Source organism: Bos taurus, chromosome 2 (assembly GCF_002263795.3).
Source record: "Bos taurus isolate L1 Dominette 01449 registration number 42190680 breed Hereford chromosome 2, ARS-UCD2.0, whole genome shotgun sequence".
NCBI classification, from domain to species: Eukaryota; Metazoa; Chordata; class Mammalia; order Artiodactyla; family Bovidae; genus Bos; species Bos taurus.
This window is the reverse complement of record NC_037329.1, coordinates 119,123,013-119,147,429: the sequence shown is the minus strand read 5'-3', so window position 1 is coordinate 119,147,429 and position 24,417 is coordinate 119,123,013. Positions and strand designations below refer to the sequence as shown.

Genomic DNA, 24,417 nt, shown 5'->3' with positions numbered 1-24,417 from the left:
CAGATGACCTGTGAAAACATTTCGGTTTATTTGTGTATTTGATTCTCGCCCCTCTCCCACCTTAGACTGTGGTTGTATCTGGCTCCCCATTGGGCCTACACATAGCTGGAATATTTATGCTAGTTGGTATTTTCTAAAGTCTCTTTTGCACCATCAGCCCTGGGATGCATAAGTGTGTGTTTGCAAGAGGGCTCTCCCAGAGGCCATATTTACTCCCCAGAGAACCACCCAGACCGCACCTGGTGACCTCAGTGTAGTCTGTCCACATTTTTTTTTTACCCTAAGTGGCCAGACATCTTCAAATCAGACTTGAGCTCATCTATGGGCCTGAGGAAGAAACAGAAGTCACCCTGGCTTCAGGGAGACCGTGGGCGGTAACGGACAAGTCACCCACTCCCTCTGGATTCTGGAGACAGGACTGCTCTCTCGCCACGGCAGGGCCAGGCTGTGTCAGTCGGAGGCATGTGAGGAATCCGAAGGGAGTGGATTTGCTGGGAGAAAGGGAGAGATCTTTCCATGATGCTCCTCTGCTGTTCATCTGCAAACACTCTCTGCCTTTTCAGGGTTTCTCCAGGAGCGCTTCCATTTCAGGGACCCAGTCTCCACTTCTCTTGCTGGTCCATTATCCACACCAAGAGAAGCGTTTGCGTTTCTCTTTATCCCTCCAGAGGTCAAGCCAGGAGTTCGGAGGGGCTGGAGGGCAGTGTTCTGCCCAGCCTTCTTCCCCCTGGAACAGAGAGGAACTCACATATTTCCAGAGGATCAAGATGGGCTAGTCACATGACCACAGAGTTCTACTGTGCCCACCCTGGCACCACTGCCAAGCACTTGTGAAATTAACCCAGGGCCCGGCTCACGATGTGTCTACGGTCATCACAGGGCCAACCTGGCCTCTCGCCTGCTCCAGCGTTCTTCTGTTGGCCTCTTCTGCCTGCTCTCCTCTGGAGTTGGGAGGATACTGAAAAACGCAGCGTTGTCCTTTATTTATATCCAGTGGGGCCACCAAGATGACTCCCAGTGGGCCTGGCCACAACAGATGGACTGCCTGGGGGACAGCGCGCGTGCACACATACCCACACACCCATACACACACACACAAACTCACGCAGAGGCACATACACAAGTGCCATCTCAATACTCATCATTTTAGTTCAGTACTTCTGTTTTAGGCGAGGTCAGACCCTGCTACAGGCTTGTTAACAGTGCTGACTCTGCAGGGACACGTTCTTTCTGTCCCAGTGTTGTGGAATCCGGAGTCGCAAAACACACCTCGGAGGACACTTTAGACAGTGGAGTAAGGTTCATTATGCCAGCATGTCCAAGGGGGACTCGGTTCCCAACAAGGACCCTGAAGTTTCTGAGAGGCCCAGTTTTATACCCCCCACTATGTGACAGGTTACATGTTAGCAACCTCTCTGTTGCATATGATTGAGTTTACAACAAGTAGGTGCTAGGAGAACAAACAATTAAGGTTAAAGGTGGGGGCGGACAATGATTATACATCAAGGGGGGATGTCTCCATGGTTAATCTAACAGGGGCAGCCTGACTTCAACTACAATCTCTGTTTGCCATCTGTAGGGAGGGAAGTCTCCAGGAGACCTGGTTTTCACTACCGACCATTTCCTCACTCCGGGGCTAGGGTCCAGGCCCAGTTCATATCCTGCCTTTAAGACGGATGACAGGCTTCAAGATGGAGGCTCTCCTGCTTTCCGCACACGGGCCCCGATACTAGGACTGGCCCTGATGTCACCCTTGGCAAGGAGGGAGCAATGGGCCTCCCCCACGGGGACCAGTCACCCTGCTGGGGGCACAGTCTGTGCTTGTGGTCTTAACGGACGGAGGGAGGGAAATGGCTTTAAACTGGTCAACCCTCTGAGCCCTTAGAACACGTGTGCAGAAGCACAGGGCCGCTTTGGAACAGCCACATTCCAGCCACAGAGGGGAACACCCCATATTCTTTCCAGGTTTTAAGAGGAAGAAAATACCAAGTCTGCCGCTCAGGCAGCCGATTTGAGAAGGACTTTCCTATATTCTAACCCCCTTCTGTTTCCTCATACTTGGTCTGGGTAAGGAGAACCGGTTTCCTCCAAGGTCGAGGGCCTGCCTCTGGCTGAGCTGTCTGGCCCTGGCTCCCCGAGATGGACGAGCTCCCGGCTTTGGCTCTGCTGTCCCCCGCTGCCCTCCCAAGCTGGGTGCCAGCGGGGAGGGTGGGCAGGAAGGGCAGTGGCAGGACCCTGGGGCAGGGGCTACGGTGGGCCTGCTCCTGGACGCCTGGAGGGCTGTCCTCCTCGGGTCCTCGAGTCACCTGGTGGCGTGACAACAACCGTCTCGTCACTTTTGTCGTCTGCAGCTGCCAGCTGGCCGAGAGCAGGAAGCGGGCTGGTCACTGGGCGAAGGGACGGTGACAGCGGGGAAGAACCCGTCCTCACTTCCTGGAAGACGGGTTGCCTGGAGAAGAAAAGCCAGGCAAGCTGCCAGCGCCAGGGCAAGCTTGGGCACAGAGACCCCCTCTGTCCCTGCACAAGCCCTCCTTTCAACGGGCCCTGTGCAAACCGAATGCAGAGCGCCTTCCTCCCGGTCACCTGCGCTGTGGCCGGGGGCCCCTGACTCACTGGGGTGGCCATGCACTTTCCTGACAGGAAGCTTGGTGTGGGGACTCGGTGAGCCTCGCTGCCAGCAGCTCCTGTGTTTGTGGAGGCCGAGGGGGTGGGTATGTGCTGCTCCCCACCCTGTGCGGCCAGCCAGCTGGGCAGCCCGCCTGCTCCTAGGCGCTGCTACTGTGGTTACTTCAGTGGGGGCGTCTAGCCTGACGGCCGGGCAGGGCCCTGGGGAAGCTGGTCTGCTTCGCTCCAGGCCGCTCTCTCCCTGTACTTGCTGGCGTTTCCTCGGGGCTCGTGTGTAGAAGCACTGTGGTGGGGAGATGGGGCCGGGGCTCCGCTGTGAGTTTCTCAGCAGAGAGGTGCTGAGAGCAGAGGGAGGCCTGCCCATCCCCATGGGCTGCCCAGACTTGGCCCATGAACCACGGTCCCAGCCCAGTGCTCCCTGGTTGGCCAGAGCGCCCAGGGCCCTGTCAGGAAGGAGGGGGCGGCCAGGACGCAGGACTCACACATCCTGAGTGTGACTGATTTTCTGCCTCTTGACGTCCTTTTGTTGGGTTTCTCTTTTGCCTTCCCTTATTTTTAGTAAAGCCCTATTGGAAATTCCAGGCTTGGGTTGGGGAGTGGGAGGGGCGGGGGTGGTCAACTGGCTGACTGGGAGGCGACACAGAAGTGGTCTTTATCAGGAGCAGAAGAGTGGGAGGGCGGCCCCAGGGACACAGCGGGGTCCCCTAGGGCCCACCCCACCCTCAGGCCCTCGGAGGGGGCCTCTCCACCCAGCCTGTGAGGAAGTACCTGCTTCTGTTTCCCACCAGAAGGTCGATTCTGGTTTCAGGGCTGACCCGTAAGCCCCCGGGCAGGGGGATCTTATCCCTGAGTGACTGTCTGGAAGGGTCTCCCTCTGCCAGCTTGTGCCTGAGCCGCTGAAGTGTGAAAGTCGCTCAGTCGTGTCCGACTCTTTGCGATCCCATAGATTATACTGTCCATGGAATTCTCCAGGCCAGAATACTTGAGTGGGTAGCCGTTCCCTTCTCCAGGGGATCTTCCCAACCCAGGGATTGAACCCAGGTCTCCTGCATTGTAGGGGAATTTTTACCAGCTGAGCCACCAGGGAAGCCCACGACCCGCTGAGGCCAAGGGCAATTTCTTAAACAGAAAGATGAGTGAAGAACCGGTCCCTGGGGCAAAGGAAGCGGGCAGCTAGGGCCCTGGTCTTGTGGGGAGGGGAGATGGGCCTTTCCCCTTGGTCTGGTGGGCATGGAAGGAGCACGAATCAGATGGGGAAGCCCAGTGCCCTCCCGTGCAGGGTGACTTACTCTGCAGGCTCCTTGTGGAAGAGGTCTTGGAGCTGGGACGGCTGGCCTGCTGGGGGCCACATGAGGAGAACTGAGGGCCCAGGGCTGATGACTTGACCTTGGGTGGGTTCATGTCCAGCATCTCCGGGGTGCGGGGGGCCCGGGGCTTGCAGGAGAAGCTTGATGTGAATCCCCTGGAACAAAACATCCAAGCTAAAGTCACAGGAGGAAGAAGGAAGGACTCCCCCTTCTGGCTCTAAGAGATGCCAGCCAGGCACCATCCTGGGCACCGGGGGGTGGGGTGGGGTAGAGCAGGGCACCTGGTGGCATAAATCCCTGCCCGTGGAGCTCACACTTTGGGGGAGGAGGGAGATGATGAGAGAGGAGATTGAAGGCAAGGAGCAGAATAGGGAACCTGAGAGAGTATTACAGTGTCAGATCCAGTGGCCAGGAAAGGTGTGTCTGGCTCCAGTTAGTTCCATGTCCCAGTCCCTGGAACCCTACATGACAATAGGAAATCAAGGCTGCAGGTGTGAGGTTATCCTAGATTACTGGGATATCTGTAATCACAAGCGTCCTTAAAAGTGGGAGAGAAGCAGAGGAAGAAAGAGAAATAGGCTAGGCTGTGGGAAAAAAGACACAGATACAATGCCACTGGCTTTGAGGATGGAGGAAGGGGCCACAGTGCTTTTCAGGTGGCGCTAATGGTAAAGAACCCGGCTGCCAATACAGGAGCCGTAAAAGATGCTGGTTTGATCCCTGGTTCGGGAAGATCCCCTGGAGGAGAGCATGGCAACCCACTCCGTTATTCTTGCCTGGAGAGTCTCATTAGAGAGAGGAGCCTGGTGGCTGCAGTCCATAGGGTCACAAAGAGTCAGACACAACTGAAGCGACTTCACATAGGCACACAGGAAGGGGCCACAGGCCCAGGAGGGCAGGAGGCTTCTTGAAGCCAGAGGGGATAGCAGAGAGATTCTTCCCTAGACCTCCAGGGTATAACCTGTCTTGTGGACACCTTGATTCCAGCCCATGAAGACCCATGTGGGACTTCTAATCTACAGAACTGGAAAATAATAAATTCGTGCTTATTTAGTGACTAAATTTGTGCAACTGGAAGTTTATTACAGCCTCAACTGGAAGCTGACTTTAGATGGGGTGACCAGGGAAGGCCACAATGGGAAGATGACATTGAGCCCCCAAACAACCCTGCGAAGCAGGCATTACTACCCCATTTTTCAGATGTCGAAACTGAGGCTCCAAGTTGGTCAAGTTTCCCAAATTTACACACATAACAAGCAGGCAGTGAACCTGGTGGGATCTTACAGCCAGCCATTCTCCAGACGCCCTCAGGACCCCAGCCCAGTGGGTCGGCTTCACAGAGACAAGAGGCCACGTCTTAGAGCCTGTTCCCTCCTTCCTACCAGTGCCCGCAGCCACTGCAGCTGGGGTTGGGAACATGATTCCCCCACCCAAACCTTTGCTCCCTGGCTGTCACTGAGGTATATACATGCTCAACTTTTATTCCCATCTCAACTTCTGTTGCTATTGTTGTTCCGTCGCTCGGTCGTGTTGGACTCTGTGACCCCATGGATGGTAGCACACCAGGCTCCTCTGTCCTCCACCATCTCCCAGAGTTTGCTCGACTTCTGGGGACTTTGCTATGTGTCCGTTTTTCTGACACCTAACTGTGAAGACTGGGGTCCCGGGGGCTGTCACCCAGGGCTGTGGTCACCACTGACTGAGCTGATGTAAGCGCCATCTCAGCTCCCAGCAGGCAGCAGGGGCTCCTGGTCTGACCTTCCTTCAGTAGGTGGGCGTCTCGGTCTGCAGGCTGCAAGTGTGAGTGGGCAGCAGACACTGTGAGCGTGGCTAGTAAGGGGGGTGGTCTCCCCACCGCACCCTCAGGACAGAGAGATGCTGACCGGCTGCAGGGCTCCTAGTGGGCAGTGTGTGTGTGTGTGTGTGTGTGTGTGTGTACACCGTGCTGGGGGCTGAAACTGAGGACTGGGGCAAGTGAAGGATCTGGTGGCAGGGAGGAGGGTAAGGGCCCTGGAATGGCCTGGACTCTGTCTCGCTCTGTTGCTTTCTAGCCGGTGAGGGAGTGAGCAATCTGCTGACATCTCAGGAGCCTCAGTTTCCCCACCTGTGAAATGGCTTCTGTAGCACAGCTCTGAAGGTTCCGTGAGGTGGTATCCCTGGGCCAGCTGTGGTAAAGTGCCCCATGAACGGGGATGATGGCTCTGGGGAGTGAGACTAGGGAGGCAGCTGCATAATTTGTTGATTCATTTCATTATGCTTCCCTTTTTTTTTTTTTTTTACATTGAGAATCTATTACTTTAATAATCAGAAAAATAAAACTTAAATATTTGAAAAGTCTCCAAATTCAAATTTAGAAAAAGACGTGTAAAAAACTGCCTGTACTTTAGACAAGAAATCTTTCATACCTGGTTGAAAAGGATAGAGGAGATTTAGCCCTCTTACAATTTTTAAACTTTTTTTTTCCTTTAAAAAGCAAATTTATTTTCATGTCATGTATAACATTGTCTTTCCAGGTGAACTGCCTCAGAGCAGCAATTTGGTCTAGTCCACCTTTGATATCCACTGTCCAGCACAGTTCTGAGCACACATGTGCTAAGCTGCTTCAGTCGTGTCTGACTCTTTGCAACCCCATGGACTGTAGCCCGCCAGGCTCCTCTGTTCATGGGATTCTCCAGGCAAGAATACTAGACTGGGTTGCCATTCTTCCTCCAGGGGATCTTTCTGACCCTGAGCACACACCCATGTGCATTATCAGTGAATGAAAGAAATGTAAAAAGTTAGAGTATACTGATCAGATGAAAGAGTATGCAATCATTGTAAGTAACTGTGGGGGCTACTCAGGCACATGAGAGAGAATGTAGTGAGGCTCAGAATAGAGGGAAAAAGCTGCTGTATAACACAGGGAGCTCAACTTGGTGCTCTGTGACAACCTAGAGGGGTGGGATGGGGTGGTGGGAGGGAGGTTCAAGAGGGAGGGGACATATGTATACTTAGAGCTGATTCACACTGTTGTACAGCAGAGACTAACTTACCAATGTAAAGCAATTATCCTGCAATTAAAAATAAATTAAAAACAAAGTAAACACAAACACACACACCCAAAAATCCCAGAGCAATACAGCGTGCTCAGTTGCTAAGTCCTGCCTGACTCTTTGTGACCCCATGAACCGCAGTCCGCCAGGCTCCCCTGTCCATGGGATATACCAGGCAAGACTACTGAAGTGGGTTGCTATTTCTTCCTCCATGGGATCTTCCCGACCCAGGGATCTAACGCACATCTTCGGCATTGGCAACCGGATTCTTTACCACACAGCCACCTTGGAAGCCCTTGGAGCGACACAGAAAGTGAAGGTGAAAGTGGCTCAGTTGTGTCCGATTCTTTGTGGCCACGGTTCTCTAGGCCAGAATACTGGAGTAGGTAGCCTTTCCCTTCTTCCCAACCCAGGGATTGAACCCAGGTCTCCTGAATTGCAGGATTCTTTACCAGCTGAGCCACAAGGGAAGTCCAAGGGAGTGATACAGAGCAGCATGTAAATCTGACTGCAAGTGTGTGAAACAGGCATGCACTGCTGACACCTTTCTGACACATACAATGAAGCTTTTCTAATTTTGAGATATATATTCTTTTGTTTGTTTGTTTTTGGCTGTGCCACATGGCTTGCAGGATCTCAGTTCTCTCTCCAGGAGCTGAACCCAGACTACAGCAGTGAAAGCCCAGAATCCTAACCACTAGACCTCCAGGGAACTCCCTAATGTTGAAACTTGTTATCATTGTTATGGTGGTAAAATATACATAACATAAAATCTTGATTGTTTTAAAATGCAGCCCCTTTACACTTTCAGTTCAGTTCAGTCACTCAGTCATGTCCGACTCTTTGCGACCCCATGAACCGCAGGATGCCAGGCCTCCTTGTCCATCACCAACTCCCGGAGTTCACTCAGACTCACGTCCATCAAGTCGTGATGCCATCCAACCATCTCATCTTCTGTCGTTCCCTTCTCCTCCTGCCCCCAATCCCTCCCAGCATCAGAGTCTTTTCCAAAGAGTCAACTCTTCACATGAGGTGGCCAAAGTACTGGAGTTTCAGCTTTAGCATCATTCCTTCCAAAGAAATCCCAGGGCTGATCTCCTTCAGAATGGACTGGTTGGATCTCCTTGCAGTCCAAGGGATTCTCAAGAGTCTTCTCCAACACCACAGTTCAAAAGCATCAATTCTTCAGCGCTAAGCTTTCTTCACAGTCCAACTCTCACATCCATACATGACCACTGGAAAAACCATAGCCTTGACTAGACGGACCTTTCTTGACAAAGTAATGTCTCTGCTTTTGAATATGCTGTCTAGGTTGGTCATAACTTTCCTTCCAAGGAGTAAGCGTCTTTTAATTTCATGGCTGCAGTCACCATCTGCAGTGATTTTGGAGCCCCCCAAAATTAAGTCTGACACTGTTTCCACTTTTTCCCCATCTATTTCCCATGAAGTGATGGGACCAGATGCCATGATCTTCGTTTTCTGAATGTTGAGCTTTAAGCCAACTTTTTCACTCTCCACTTTCACCTTCATCAAGAGGCTTTTTAGTTCCTCTTCACTTTCTGCCATAAGGGTGGTGTCATCTGCATATCTGAGGTTACTGGTATTTCTCCCAGCAATCTTGATTCCAGCTTGTGTTTCTTCCAGTCCAGCGTTTCTCATGATGTACTCTGCATATAAGTTAAATAAGCAGAGTGGCAATATGCAGCCATGAAAAGCCTACATGCAGGTAAACTTTATGTGGCAGTGTCGTGGGGCTGCGGCGCCCAGGTATCTGATCAAACACTGCATATTTCTGTGCAGGTGTCTCTGGACAAGGCAGGCATTCCACAGGGGGGACGCTGAGTAAAGCAGACTGCCCTCCAGTAAGCGAGTGTGCCCCATCCACTCGCTCTTGGGTTCTGGACTTGCCTCTGCAGCCACATGAGCCGATTCCTTAATTAAATCTCTTTCCACACACACTTCCTGTTGGCTCTGTTTCTCTGGAGAATCCTGACTAATATACCTAAGAGCGGGCCTCCTCTTGGCTCTGGGACATGACCTTTGTTTGACTGGGGTCGTGTTGTTGCCATGAAAGAACATCTCAGACACATCCTCCCTCTGGCTGGCACCTCCCTCTGGCACTGGGGAAAGTGGCCCTTGGCAGACAACAGGGAACCACCCCTTCGGCTTGGCAGATCCTTCCCCTCCATGGGGTCCCCACCTGGGCGGCTGCAGGAGGCAGATGTGTTGACTGAGGGTGCTGGTCACTGTCGCTGAACTCCGGGGGGTGATGAGTTTGGGGCCCCCTGGAGAGGACACTGTGGGAGGCAGGGAGGGATGGCTGTCGGGAAGGGTCAGCTTGGCCCCTGAGCAGCCCCCCAGCCCCCTCAAGCCCCTGCATGGTGTGAGCTTATGGTCTAGGGAGTCAGGAGCTAGAGCCAGGAAATGGCGATGGTCTGGCCGGGGATGCAGCCAGATTAGGGCAGAGCAGAAAGAGCACATGGGAAGCACACGTGGATAGCAGTCGCCTCCAACTCAGGAAGATGTGACCGGCTGCAGGAACACACAGTGCTGGGTCCTAGAAAAAGGCGAAGGTCGATCGATATATTGGTAAATTGGGAGGTGCCCTGCAAGGTAGGCAGTTATGTATCAGAGAAGCCTGGCTGGCTGCTATGATCTCTGCTCGTCAATAGGAACATTGTGTTGGAAGGGAGTCACAATAAAAAGCTTCTGGAGATATTTAATCTTTACTTGTGTTTGGAATGCTGCTGAGTCATAATCCCAGAGCTGAGATTCCCACGGCAGAACATCCCCGTCTCCCTTCATTTCTTCGGAGGGAGATACCGTCTGCATTAAGATACAAATCAAAGCGCTCAGGGCTTGCCTAAGTGGACTCTGCTCATCAAAGTACCTAACTTGGTCATTGCTGTGGAATTTCATCTGGACTGCAACAAAGTCCAGAGGGGAGAAGGGGGGCTGGGAAGAGCGTGGCGGCTGGGGAGGGAGCACGCCGGATGAAGGCAAATTTCACACACGGATATTCAGTGAGGGTGCATACATGTCTGTATAAATACTCAGGCTACCCCAATTTCCCTGACCTCCTGGTTCTGTAGTTTCTTTTAGCTCAATATTGTCATATATCCTTTGGGAACAAATGTGAGGAGGGAAAAGCATATATGGGACATATATGTAAGGGCTTCCTGGTGGCTCAGTGGTCAAGAATGTGACTGCAATGCAGGAGATTCCCGGGTTTGATACCCGGGTTGGGAAAATCCCCTGGAGAAGGAAAATGGCAACCTGCTCCAGTATTCTTGCCTGGAAAATGCCATGGACAGAGGAACCTGGAGGGTTACAGCCCATGGGGTCGCAAAGAGTCGGACACAACTTAACCACTAAACCACCACCACAGACATACGTAAAATCTCGTTCTTCCTTATTTTTTAAAAGCCACAATACTTGTGGCTGGGCAGAATTTTGACAGTTTGCTTCCCATCTCAGGCTGGCACTGGTAGACGTCTGTGGGGCAGTGAGAGCTCTGACTGGAGGAGCCCACTCCCTCACCCGCCCTCGGCCACACGGAGGGAATGTCCAGACAAATGCCATCCTGGTCTGGCTGGGCTCCTCGGCATCTCTGTGTGGATGACGTGCCAATGCCGTGCAGAGCAGGGCCCCAGCAGATGGCGGGCGGCCAGTGGGCGGGCAAGGCCATGTGACGTCTGGGCAGCCTGGCCCCTCACCTTCCCAGAGGTGACAGCTGGAAACCAACCCTGTACTTTCCAAGGTTGGGGGGTCAGCCCCTCCAGGTCGGGACTGACAGATTTCCCTGGGAAAGTGCCTTGGTTCTCCTTGGGATAAATGCTTGTTTTCTTTGAAAATGCATTTTCATAGTCTGGTTAACATTTATTCAAAGCTAAGGACTGTAAGAGGCGGAGAGAAAAAGGAAAAGGAAGACGTGGGCTGTGGGGAGGCTGTGCACTGGTAGAGTCTGAACCTTTTCACTCCTGGCTTCCAGGAAGCCAATTTCACAGCAAGATCAGTTGCTGGAAGCCAATGGAGCTGCAATTATCTTTACGCCACCTCAAAGTCAGGGCTAAGCAATGCGGGCTATCATTTTGTCTACCAACGACCCACATCCAGGGCTCCAGGGCCTTCCTTCTCCCCACAAGTAAGGGCCCAACCCAGCCAACTCATCTTCTGAGGCCAGGGGCTGCCCTCCTTTACAGACTGAGAGAGTGGAGCTGTCAAGCCAGACAGAGAGCCACGCTCTCTTCTTTTCTCCTAGGGATTCATCCAATGTGTATTTTGAGCTCCTGCTCTGTGCCAGGAACACGGGGGATAAACACCCTACACATGGCCCCCGTCTTTGAGGACAGTGGGAGAGTCATGGAGCACGTGACTATACAGCGGAACTCTGGCTCACCATCTTTGACACCTTCTGCCCCGTAGACACATCCAGGACTGTCCCCTCCCCAGTCCAGATCCCAAGGTCCTTGTGGCTTATCCCTATACAGCCCTGCCGCCCTTCTGCCCTTGAAGCAGGAAAGGAAGGTGCAAGGTAGCTGCCTGCTCACAGAGGGGTAGGCTTTGGCAGTCTCCCCGCCCCTCCTCTCCCTGACTTTCTCACCAGTGGGTGCAGCGCTGCTGGGCCTTCTGCCTGTCCTCAGGGGTCCCTGACCCCTCCAAGGTGTCCAGCAGCTTCTAGAACCCAGCAGGAATCCCTGTTTCTGTGGCGTTTCCATCAGTGGGAGACTGCAAGAAGGCAGGAAGGTCCCTACAGGGGAGGGCCGGTGGGCTGGTTTCTCGGACTCCCCTGCACTGTGATGGGGGCCACATCTGCAGGGGGTGGGTAGTTTCAGGCCTCGAGGGGCCTAGAATGCAGGCCTCCCACAGCCTCACCCAGCTCCACAAGGCCCCACTGCTGGAGGAGCTGCAAGTCAGCTGTGACCACAGCGGAGGTGGGGGCCTGCTCACTGCAGACACAATAACGGACGTTCCTCCCTGTTCTAAGGGGAAAGGGGCACGGATGGCCTGACCGGTCACCATGGCAAAATTCCTCTAATCAGAGACTCCAAGGGTGTTGTCATGATGCTCAGCATGACTCTCTAGAGCAGTGTTTTAGCACAGGAGCGAGGCTACTCTGTATTGAAACTTGCAGCCTGCAGGGCGCTGTGGGGCCGGGAGGAGGAAGTAGTGGGCGGCGGTCAGGAGACAAGTTGGGTCTGAGTCCAGGGCCAGGCCCCTCCCCCAAGCAGGTTCTCTCAGATCTGAAAGAAGGAGCCTGTAAGATCATTTAAAAAAAAAAAAAAAAAAAGTCCTTTCGAGATTCTAAAGAATCCCTCCTCACCCACTGAGTGCCGGTTTGTGCTCATTTGACACAAAGGAACAGAAAACATCTTTTTTTTTTTTTTCTTCCTGGGGGTCCAGTTTCTGTTTTAGGAAGCTGACATCTGAGCCAAACCCTTGTACTGACCTCAGGCCTCACCTTTCTCCCCTCCACAGCCCCCTCTCCAAAAGCGAACTGCTAAGAGAGGCCACTGACCTCAAATTACTTCTCTTCACTCACCCTCCCAAACGTGTTCACCCAGCAGTTCTTAAAACAAGTCCCTTGGGTGTGTTTGTAAGTTTTTCTCTCCTTCCGGCCTGACGACTGGTGATTCTCAGGAGGGCAGATCCCTCCCCTTGGGCTCTGAGGTTGTCAGACGAGCTGACCACACTCCCCTGAGGGTCTCAGAACCGCACTTGGGCCCCCAGTGGGATGCTCCTTTGCCTCCATCATCAGAGGCTGGGCCTCAGAGGAGCCCTTCCGGGACACCGCTCCACCCCTACCTGGTGGTGTCTCCACTTTCTGGGGCCCGGGGCCCCTCTCGAGGCTGGCTCGGGGCCCCTGCTGGGGGCAGACGAGGCTCTCCCTGACGTCCTGCTGGCGACCACTCTCCTGGCTTGGCGTCGGTGGCGGCTGAGAGGAGTCAGGAGAGAGAGCTCAGTTGACCTCTGCTCTGGAAGCTCTTTGAAGATGCTCTTTACTGGGCTGGACCCCGGAGCCAAGAAAAGCACACAGCCCGGGGGCCAGTCCCTCACGGCTCCCCTCCCCGGCGCCTATGGATGGGGACTTGTTTACTTGTGCAGGTTGGGACCTTTCCAGATGACCACTTCGGGTACTTGTAACCTGAGGGTGCAGTGGGCACACTCTGGTTGGAACACACGCAGGCAGGGAAGATCAGACCCTCTGCCCTGTGGCCTGCCCCCTCCCCACCCCCGCCCCCACCTCTTGGGAAAAGCCAACAAAACCTGGAATTGTCTCCTGGGCCCCCTGCTTGGCACTGATGCACAGTTGCCCAGAGGCACACTGAAAAACTATTCATGTCTGTTTGAAATTCAACTTCAGCTGGGTGTCCTGTGTTTTTATTTGCCAAATCTGGCAACCCCAGAGGTGAGGCTCTCTGAGCCTCCCCTGGATCCTTCAGGGCTGAATCCCTGCCCTCCCACAAGGGCAGGAACCTCCCTAATACTGCCCAGCAAGGACCAGGCACCTGGGTCACCCCCAGATCACAGGGAACAGTGGGAGAAGTTCCCGATAACACTGCTGAGGGTCCCTCCCCAGGGTCTGGGGACGGGCCTGTTCTGTACTTCAAATGACATGCACCCCTCCTTCTCCAGCTCAAAGGGGTTCATGTCACTGTCACAGCAACACTGTGATAGTTTGAATTCACTGCCCCTTTAACCCAAGCTCCTTTCAGCTCATTAAAAAAAAAAAAACAAGAATCTCTCTAGCACCTTTGCAATGGCCTCAGCTTTATCTTAAATAATCTTCCCTACCTAAACAGACATTTCTCTAAAGAAGACATTCAGATGGTCAACAGGCACACGAAAAGCTCCACATCACCAATTATTAGAGAAATGCAAATCAAAACTACAGAGTGATATCACCTCACGCTGGTCAGAATGGCCATCATCAAAAAGTCTACAAATGACAGATGCTGGAGAGAGTGTGGAGAAAAGGGAACCCTCCTACACTGTTGGTGGGAATGCAAATTGGTGCAACCACAATGGAAAACAGTATGGAGGTTCCTCAAAAAACTAAAAACAGAGTTGCCATATGATTCAGCAATCCCACTCCCGGGCATATAGGCAGACAAAACTATAATTCAAAAAGATAAATTCACCGCTATGCTCATAGAAACATTATTTGCGATAGCCAAGACACAGAAACATCAATGTCCACTAACAGATGAATGGATAAAGACGTGGCACATGTATGCAACGGAATACTACTCAGCCATAAAAAGGGACGGAGTTGGACCATTTGCAGAGATGTGGATGGACCTAGAGACTAACACACAGAGTGAAGTCAGTCAGAAAGAGAAAAAGAAACACCATACGATATCACTTGACATGTGGAATCTAAAATATGACACAAACAAACTATTCTATGAAACTGAAACAGGCTCCTAGACATAGACTACACACTTGCGGTTGACAGGGGGAGAGGGATCAGGGAGGGGTGGACTGGGAACTTGGGATTAGCAGATGTAAACTATTATATATAGGATGGATAAACACCAAGGTCCTACTATACAGCATAGGGAACTATATTCAAGATCCTGTGAGAAACCATAATGGAAAAGAATAGGAAAAAAGAATGCATATACATGTGTAACCGAATCACTTTGCTCTAAGAGCAGAAATTAACACAGCATTTTAAATCAACTATACTTTGATTTAAAAACAAAAAGAATCCTCCCTGCAGGTTTCCTCAAACCCACGGCACGGGGGCACAGCTTTGACTTCCAGATAACTCTCTTTTGACCCAAACAAGGACTCTGTTTCTGGTACGGAACCCATGGGTGGCTTTATTTACAGTCCACACTGGACAGTCTCTGGGCTTCTCTGATAGCTCGGTTGGTAAAGAATCTGCCCGCAATGCAGGAGACCCTGGTTCGATCCCTGGGTTGGGAAGAGCCCCTGTAGAAGGGAAAGGCTACCCACTCCAGTATTCTGGCCTGGAGAATTCCATGGACTGTATAGTCCATGGGGTTGCAAAGAGTCGGACACGACTGAGCGACTTTCACTCACTCATTCACTGGACAGTCTCCACCCAGAACTGTGACTGGAACTAGGATTTCAGCCTTCTCTGAGCTGCTCTTCAGTGGATAACTGGCCTGCTTGTCTGTGCTCTCTGCTGACTGGGCTTATAACAATGCTCAGGAGACCACACTTGGGTGTATAAAATAATGGTTGAGTGGCACCACACATAAGAGCTGGGCTGCACATGGAAAACCCCATGAGGGTCAATGGTGTTCCAAGATGGCGCCCAGGGGTAGGCAGCTCTACAGGATCATGAGCTTTCCTGGGTGGGTGGCAGTGGGGGATAGGTGCCAAAGCCCCCTGGCAGGAGGGAGGAGGAACTGAGCTGGGCTCTTGGGAGAACTTCTTGGGTCTTCTTGGTTCAGCCACCCCTCCAGCCTCCCCTGCTCCCTCTGCTTAGGCCACATGGCAGACTTTCAGAGCAACCTCTATGGCCCCTGATGCCATCCTCTGATGCCATCCCCCGCCCGCCAAAAAAAATATATCTCCACTGAAAGAGCTGGGAGCTGGGAGGAGGAGGGCAGCTGCGTGCGTGCACCTGAAGCTTCCTGGGATAAACCACTGTTTCTCTACCTCTTCATCCATTTCAAACAGGGCTGGCATTTTCCCTCAGGGTCCACTGACAGGACATGCGATTTTGATATCCCAGCCTTGGTGGATGGGGAAGGAAATGAGAATAACTTTCCTCAGGCCAAAATCATACAAGATTCCAAGTCACATTCTTGGCTTTTCTTTTTTTTTTTTCCCTTGGGAGCTATTTCCTTTTGGCTCTGTGGGCCTGAGTCCTTTGCTTAAAAATAATGTATTTTCTGGCCCCTCACAGAACTGATGGAGCCATGTAAGGATCCCACGGCCTCCTCATTCCGAGTCCTGCCTTAGTGCTGACGGAATGCACAGCCATGAAGGGGGGTGTCCTGAACAAACCTGATGTTTGGGTCGGGGTGCTGGGACCCCACGGGTCTTGAGTGGGGCATTAATTCTCAGCAGGGGTGAAGGTCATGTGTGAGGGGACCTGTTGGGGGGTTGGTGGCCTGGCGAGGCCAGAACGGGCTGAGGGGACAAGGTGAGCAGGTGCAGAGACCGGGGAGAAAGGGCTGGAGGAGCAGGACTGGATGGGTGGAAGGGTCAAGAGGAAATCAGATCAGCTCTCACTGGGGAAGGAAAGAAATGGGACAGCAAGGATCAGGAGGGTCCTGCCATACGCTGCTGTCCTCTTCTTCCCTCGACCGAGGTGCTTGGTTGGCCGAGCCCAGATGCGGCCTCAGAACTAGCCTCAACACAGCATTTGAGCATGTTGGCTGAAGCCGGTCTGCACCCGCCCCCTCAAGGAGGTTGAGTGAAAAGAGGAAGAGAAGGCGGTGGCCAGACCAGATGGAAAGCTCACACTGGTCCACGGAGGAGGCGAGGGCCTGCGGTGGTTGTGCTGGGCAAGGAAGGAAGAATAGAAATCTACACCAGAAATGGAATCCATGCTCATTAAATGACCCCAGGAGTGGGGAAGGATCAGGGGGAAGGGATAGTTAGGGAGTTTGGGATGGTCATGTATACACTGATATAACTCAAATGGATAACCAACAAGGACCTACTTACTGTACAGCACACGGGACTCTGCTCAATGTCACGTGGCAGCCTGGATGGGAGAGGAGTTGGGGGGAGAATGGACACATGTATATGTATGGCTGAGTCCCCTCGCCGTTTCCCTGACACTATCACATCGTTAATTGGCTATGCGTGCTCAGTTGCTAAGCTCTCTGTGACTTCATGGGCTGTAGCCCACCAGGCTCCCTTGTCCATGGGATTTTCCAGGTGAGAATGCTTGGGTGGGTTGCCATTTCCTCCTCCAGGGGATCTTCCTGACTCAGGGATGGAACCTGCATCTCCTGTGTCTCCTGCAGTGGCGGGCTGATTCTTTACCAGTGTGCCACCTGCGGAGCCTATCCCAATACAAAATAAAATGTAAGAAAAAATTTTTTTAATAAATAAATGACCCAGGGAAAGCCAATAAGCTGGACCCTTGGCTTCTTCAAGGGGAGAACATTTGTCCTATAAAGGGGTTTTGAAGGAGAACTAAGTAAGGGTGCTGGCCTGAGGAAGAGAGAAGGCATGGGGGTGGGTGTGTGCTCAGGTGTGTCTGATTCTTTGCGACCCCGTGGACTGCAGCCCACCAGGCTCCTCTGCCCATGGAATTTTCCAGGCAAGAATACTGGAGTGGGTTGCCATTTCCTTCTCCAGGGGATCTTCCTGACCCAGGGATCGAACCTGGGTCTCCTGCATTGGCAGGCAGGTTCTTTACCACTAGCAATACCTGGGAAGCCTCTGCGGGTGGGGGAAGTGATTAATATGCCTGGTATCTGGCAGGGGGAGTGAGGATGGACTGGGGGTCAGTGTAGGGGAGTCCACTGAGGCAGGAGGGCAGCAGGTGGGCTCCCAGCCAGGCCTGAGTGAATGAGAGTAGGTGGAGGATGGGACTGAAAAGTATGGCCTCAGTGCTCAGAGCAGGCTCCTGGGTGCAGCAGTAGCATGGCTCCAGGTGGCCCATCTAGCAGGGCAGGTGAGTAGCTGCTGCCTCCCCAGGGAGAAGCACTGGGAAGGGCTGGTGATCCCAGGCATGAGTGCCCTGGTGGGTGCCCACCGTTTTCAAGCAAGGAACCAGAATTTGCCAGGGTCAAAAGTAATTGTTCTTGAAAATAATAACGTCTACATCACCAGCAACATCAGCCACCACTCAGCTTCCTCCACCCTTGACAACCTCCAGTGACTCTACCCTACAGGTAATACCACGCCAAATCTTCCTAAAAGATAAGGCCACACTTAGAATCAATGCAAGACAGAGGGTCACCTTGGTGGCAATTTGGGTAAAACAAGGATGTTACTGATAAATAAATTAGCCTAAATGCAACTCTTTGGAAGAGTGGTGCTGTGTTCAGTCGTGCCCAACTCTTAGAGACCCCATGGACTGTAGCCCGCCAGGCTCCTCTGTCCATGGGATTTTCCAGGCAAGAACACTGGAGCGATTATTTCCTATTCCATTTCCTATTCCAGGGCATCTTCCTGATCCAGGGATTGAACCTACGTCTCCTGAGTCTCCTGAGTCTCCTGCATTGGTGGGCAGGTTCTTTACCTCTGCACCACCTGGGAAGGCCAGCCCTATAGAGTTTGAAATCATTTTTAACTCAACAACAGTAGGTCAAATTGGCAAAAATCAGTAGACCACCTAAAACCTCCACCCTGGCAGCAGAAATCTCTAGGTAAACGACTGAGCTAACCATCTTTTAAAGAAGGCATATTAATGTTTGGAGCTCTAGCAAAACACATGTAAAATAACAAATGATCAAAGCTGGCATAAAAAAGCAACCCTCTAAAACTGCTGTAATCAAGAGACCCTTTCCCAGGGTAACCAAACAGCCTGGCTTTCTTCCGACTCTGTGACAGGTCTACTGCTTTGAATCAGGGATCAGACGCATTTGAATCCAATTCAGAGCAGATTAGAAAAGCTCACAGATGTTTCTCATACTGGAATCTGACCTGCTCCTCTTGTTGTTTTTCCTTTTTGAATGGAGAAATTGGAGTCTTATCTGATCTGTTCATATCCTTTTAATTTCCTCTTGAAAATTAAAAAAAAAAAACTTTGTACATTTCTAATTCAAAGCATATATATTTTTTTTTCTAGCATATAAAAAATACTTTTATTCCCCATCAGTCTCTAGTGAGCTCAACTAGAAGCTCTCTGGAGAGCTTCCCTGGTGGCTCAGTGGTAAAGAATCCGCCTGCCAATGCAGAAGACACGGGTTCGACCTCTGATCCGGGAAGATCCCACATGACGCCTGAGAATCTAAGCCCGTGCACCACAACTATTAAGCCTATGCTCTGGTGAGCCCTGGTGGCTCAGATGGTAAGGGATCTGCCTGCACTGCAGGAGACCTGGGTTCGATCCCTGGGTTGGGAACATCCCTTAGAGGAGGGCATGGCAACCCAACCCAGTATTCTTGTCTGGAGAATCCTCACGGACAGAAGAGCCTGGCAGGCTACTTGGGGTCTCAGAGAGTCGGACACAACTGCTCGACTAAGCACACTAGAGCTGGGGAGCCGCAACTACTGAGCCCATGTGCTGCATCTGCTGAAACTGCCAGCACTTGAGTCCGTGCTCTGCAACCAGAGGAGCCGCTCCAGTGAGAAGCCCGCGCACTGCCACTGAGAGCAGCCTCTACTCGCCGCAACTAGAGGAAAACCCAGCACAGCCAAAAATAAATGAATAGAATTATTTTAAAAAATGTGTTTGGATCCCACACTAGCTTTTGCTCCTGGCTGCACATTTCTAACTCTGTTCAGCCTTCTACCGTGTGGCTGACCACCTCAGCGATAGAGCTGGGTCACCAGAGTTTTGGTCAAGGATCTACATTGTTCGGAGAGTTCTACTTCAAAGTCTCACATTTAAACGTGGCTTCCCCAGTCAGAAATCTTGCTCAAATAGCTTGCAGAGGGGAGCACTGGACACAGTGCTCTGAGAGAAGGGAGTCTGGAGGAAAACCCCATGGTCAGGTCTGGGGTCACATGCCTGTGAACCTCTGTGACAGGGGGTAATGGTTGAGATCAGAGGGCTTTTCAAGAGCAGGTGTGAGGCTGAGGCCTTCCAGGGTTTGGAACTGCTGCAGTTTCATAAAATCCTGGGCATCACCAGGTCCAGAGCTGCCCCCAGTCCCAGAGCTGTCCCCAGTTCTGGAGCTGCCCCCCCACAGGCTGCAAGTTTTCTTACATGAAAAGGAAGGGCAAGGCTCAGGAGCAGCAGGTTTGCCCCCACTGCAGACTGGAGTGTGGGTGTTTGGCAGGGACAGGAGGCAGCCATTTCTGGTATGCTGGGCCATCTGGGGAGAACTGAGATGATCTTCCAGCCTGGAGGAAAAAATGAAAAGCAGCAATCAATACAGAGAGGAGATACCTGACTGCCGACTACTGTGTAGCATCACAAACAAATACAGGAAGTGGAAGCACCTGAATGCCTTATGTTAAGCTAGTATTAGCAGATATTGGATGTCTTTAAGAAATAGGAAGTGCCCCTTGCCTCACTCATGTGAGCGCTTACACATTTTAAACATGGCTATTATTTTTCTAACACAGAGTTGGATCTATTGACTTTGGGTGATACGAGGACATAACATTTCAACCAAACAATTTAATTAAAGTATCAATCTTCTGGGCTTTCCTCCAAGGATGAAGCAGATTAGTGCAGGGATGAAATCAGTCAGAAAAGATGGGATGTGTCATAGCCCTGACAACAAGAGTTACTAGGCACAGGAGTGGGGAAGAACTTGTTCTCTGGAACACTATAATGGTGTGTGTCATGTCTAACGCTGCCACCTGGGTCGGTGGAGACTGGTCCACCCAGCAGACGTGCGCTGGGCGCCTGCAAGAGGTGGTGGCCTGGGCAAGCACATCAGAGAGAGGCAGGATACCTTCACAGCAGATCCCGGGAGGGTTCTGCAGCATGCACACAGCAGCTCGGTACTCGCATTCCATCTACGAGGAGACACGAGCCACCTGCTCTCAGCAAGGGCTTGGTGGGGACATACCATGGCAGGCCTGTCCCCACTCTGCCCAGAGTGGTACCCCATGAAACAGCTGTTCTTGAATGTCAGTTCCAGCAGCAAAGATAAGCAGACACCTAACTGCCCTGCAGGGCAGAAAAGCTTGTGTGTGTGAATGTGTATGTATTTCTATGTATATGTATGTGTGTGAGTATATGTGTGTGTGTATGTACCTGTGTATATGTATGTGTGTGTGTGTGTGTATGTGTGTATATGTAGTGTATGTATGAGTGTATGTGTGTATCGGTGTGTGTGTGTGACTCAGTCAGTTCTGATCTCTGGGCTGGGGTTTGCCAGGGGGCCGAAGAGGGAACATTTCCCAGCAGAAGTAGCACCACGAACAAGTAAGATGAAGCAAGAGGAGGCAAAAAGAAAGCATATATTTATACTGCTTTGTTACAGAGAGATTTAGGGCACCCGAAAAATGCAGGCCAGAGGGTACATAGTGTCCTGGGGAGCATGTGACTCTGAGGGTGGAGATTGGAGGGTGTCAACTAAGAAGGACCTGATCGGCCAGGGTTTGAATAGTTTGATCTTGAAAGAGGGGTTCCCAAGTAGTTCAGAGGTAAAGAATCTGCCTGGGAATGCAGGAACCAGAGGTTCGATCCTTGGGTCAGGAAGATTCCCTGGAGGAGGAAATGGCTACCTGCTCTAGTATTCTTTCCTGGGAAATCCCATGGACAGAGGAGCCTGGTGGGCTACAGTCCATGGAGTCACAAAGAGTCAGATATGACAGAGCAACTGGGCATGCACACCCTAAAGGAAATAGAAGACGCAGAAATGAGATTCCATGATGATGTGCTAGAAGGATCACTGTGTCTATGGTCCTGGAGGGCGGACTGTGGCAGGCAGAATGGTTTGGAGGCTCTGCCCAGGCTGGGGAGAAGGAGCTGGCTCAGGAGGGCAGAGAGGAGGTGCCAGAGCCAGGAGAAGGGGTGGCTGGGCACCCTGGGGTAGGATCCTGGCTCTGTGTCTGGGAGTATTAACTCCGTTCTCTGAAGCAGGGGGCTCAGAAGACAGGGGTGTTCACCTGAGAGGTACTGATCTGGGGGTGATGTGGGGACACACGTAGCTCTGGGGGCAAGAGTGGGCTGGAGTGGGAGATTTGGGTGTGAGCAGCGTGTAATGGAAACCAGAGGACCAGCAGGATGGGATGGGGACCTCAACACAGGACGGGGCCTGCACAACAGTGTTTTAGGAGGAAGAGGGCGGAGAATTGGGGGACCAGCACACAGTGGCCACAGGGCAGAAGTTCGAAAGCTCCCAGGAGGGTGGTCAGCAGGGTCTAGGAGGTCATGGGTGTGACTGTGGCAGCGTTAACTTGAGGAAGTCACTGCCAGACCATGTGGGTTTCAAAGAAAGGAGGATGGCCCAGGGAAGTAGCCAGAGGGCCAGAAGGGAAGGGAGCCCAGGAGACACGGAGCCTGGGGACAGGCCTTGGGGAGGGGGTCGGGAGGCGACGTCAGATGCAGGGTGATGGAGAGTCCTGCATTGCACAGGGGCAACTGTAGTTGTTATTTTCAACCTTTCTTTTCTTGATTTTAAAACCAGCATTTATCACGAGAAATCAGGAAAACATAGAAAACAGATTGCCCTGTCCTCCCAATACCTAGACACGACTCCTATTAACATTTGATATCTTCTTTTATTTTGGTATCTTCTTTTAAAAGAGCAAATATACTCCTAAAAAAAACACAAACAAAAAACCAAACTCAAAACTTAGGATTGCTATATTTGGCCAGCAGGTTAGATCCACACTGTTTCATAATTTGCTTTTTCACTTAGTAGCGTCTTGTGAGGCTCTTCCCATTTATTAAATATTCTTCTAAAATGTTATTCTCAATACATTTTGTGTGGATAATAATTTAACCAGCCTCCTTCTTTGGGCATTTAGTAAAACAGTAACTCCTGTTGTGTGCATGTATGTATCTGATTATCTCAGTGTAAAACCCTAGGAATGGGATTACTGACTGCTAAAGTACTAGTGTCTGGAATGCGTGTAATGCATATTGTCACTAAGACTCTTGCTTTATCTACACATCTGGCATCACTAGGTTATCAGAGGACACTGGTTGGAAATGGAGACTCATGTAATCTTTTTAAAGAGGCAATCTGAAGATCCTGAGTTTTACCCTTGTGCTGCCTGCCTGAGGGGAACCCCTATGCTCTGCCATCACCTACTTACCAAATTACGAATTAATTACGAGCACTGTCTCTCTTCCCTACTAGGTAGCTTGCTCTGTGTGCTCCTGAGGGCAGGGACCACATTGTTTATTTTTGCACCTCTAGCAACTTTCCTAAAGGAAATCAGTCCTGAATATTCATTGAAAGGACTGATGCTGAAGCTGAAACTCTTTAATACTTTGGCCACTTGATGTGAAGAACTGACTCATTTGAAAAGACCCTGATGCTGGGAAAAATTGAAGGCGGGAAGAGAAGGGGATGACAGAGGATGGGATGGTTGGATGGCATCACCGACTCAATGGACATGAGTTTGAGTAAGCTCTGGGAGTTGGTGATGGACAGGGAAGCCGGGTGTACTGCAGTCCATGGGGTTGAAAAGAGTCAAGACACAACTAAGCAACTGAACTGAACTGGGCAATTGGCACACAGAAGTGTTATAAATGTTCGTTAAATTGGCCTAACGGATGGAGTTGGTTATGGGGCAACGGCTTCGTTAGAATCAGAAGGTTCAGGGACTTCCCTGGTGGTCCAGTGGTTAGGACTCCACCCTTCCAATGCAGGGGGTACAGGTTCGACTCCTGGTCGGGGAATTTCAGGAAAATGAAGGGCTCTCATTCCTTGCAGGGAACACTTCAACAAGTCAGGGGAACACCATGTGTGCTCCCCAGGCAGGGAAGAATGTCCTCTTTTTCCTCTCTATAAGGTAGAACATTTGACCCAATTCACTGTGCCCATTGGTTGGATCTTGTATTTATTAGATTATCTTTGCCCTCCTTCCTGATTAAATATGCATAGGTTATTGTTGCCTCTCTGTAAAGCCAGGGTTTTAGTAACTTAAAAAAATTTTTTTAAATGATAATTCAGTGTCCTCTTTCCCATTTCAAACAAGATGAATTTTATTAGTTCCTCTTACTTCTTCCATTCAAAAAGATATTATATTTATAAACTGGATCTACTCATAGTTGATACTTGGCTATGGTCTGAATCAAAAGGTCGAGTACAAAACTTCTTAGATATAAATGATATTTGGGGGACAATTAGGGAATATTTATATGCTCATATTTTTAAATTAATGTTAACTTTTTAGGGTGTGACTATATGGTTAAAAATTATGGGCTTCCCTGGTAGCTCAGCTGGTAAAGAATCCACCTGCAATGCAGGAGACCCTGGTTTGATTCATGAGTTGGGAAGATCTCCTGGAGAAGGGAATGGCTACCCACTCCAATATTCTAGCCTGGAGAATTCCATGGACTGTATAGTCCATGGGGTCACCAAGAGTCAGACACGACTGATTGACATTCACTTTCATGTGGTTAAATAAAAGGATATTCTTATTCTTTGGAGATGTGGGCTGAAACTATGCCACCTGCTTTCAACTCAGCAAAAAGAAAATGTGTATGTGTGTAAATTATATTTTATGCACAGAACGAGACCAAGAGAGTGAGTAAGCAAGAGAGCACATTTATTGCAGAATGCTAACAGCTGGAAGCTCTTTATTGTTAATAATTCTTTCAACTTTTCTGTAGGTTAAAAAATATTGGTTGTAGGTTAAAGAGAAAAACGCATATTAGTTTAGACATTAATAATGAAAAATAAAAGCCCTGAAATATGAAGCACATGGTA

At 51.0% G+C, this 24,417-nt stretch overlaps 1 protein-coding gene across 5 annotated transcripts in view; it reads right to left on the bottom strand.

The window, feature by feature from the left end:
• Positions 1 to 1,281: 1,281 nt before the first annotated feature.
• ARMC9 (armadillo repeat containing 9) overlaps positions 1,282 to 24,417 on the bottom strand; it is a 178,833-nt gene continuing 155,697 nt past the window's right edge. For 4 of the 5 annotated variants that reach the window (XM_005202963.5, XM_005202964.5, XM_005202962.4 and 1 more), the window contains 4 exons: positions 19,782 to 19,918; positions 12,770 to 12,899; positions 3,915 to 4,087; positions 1,282 to 2,449 (listed from right to left, as the gene is read on the bottom strand). In XM_005202963.5, coding sequence (XP_005203020.1) covers positions 2,427 to 2,449; positions 3,915 to 4,087; positions 12,770 to 12,899; positions 19,782 to 19,918 — 463 coding nt within the window. In that variant the 3' untranslated portion in view covers positions 1,282 to 2,426. Of the gene's footprint in view, positions 2,450 to 3,914; positions 4,088 to 12,769; positions 12,900 to 19,781; positions 19,919 to 24,417 lie in introns of those variants that run through there. The other variant, XM_059875635.1, reaches the window with a different exon arrangement.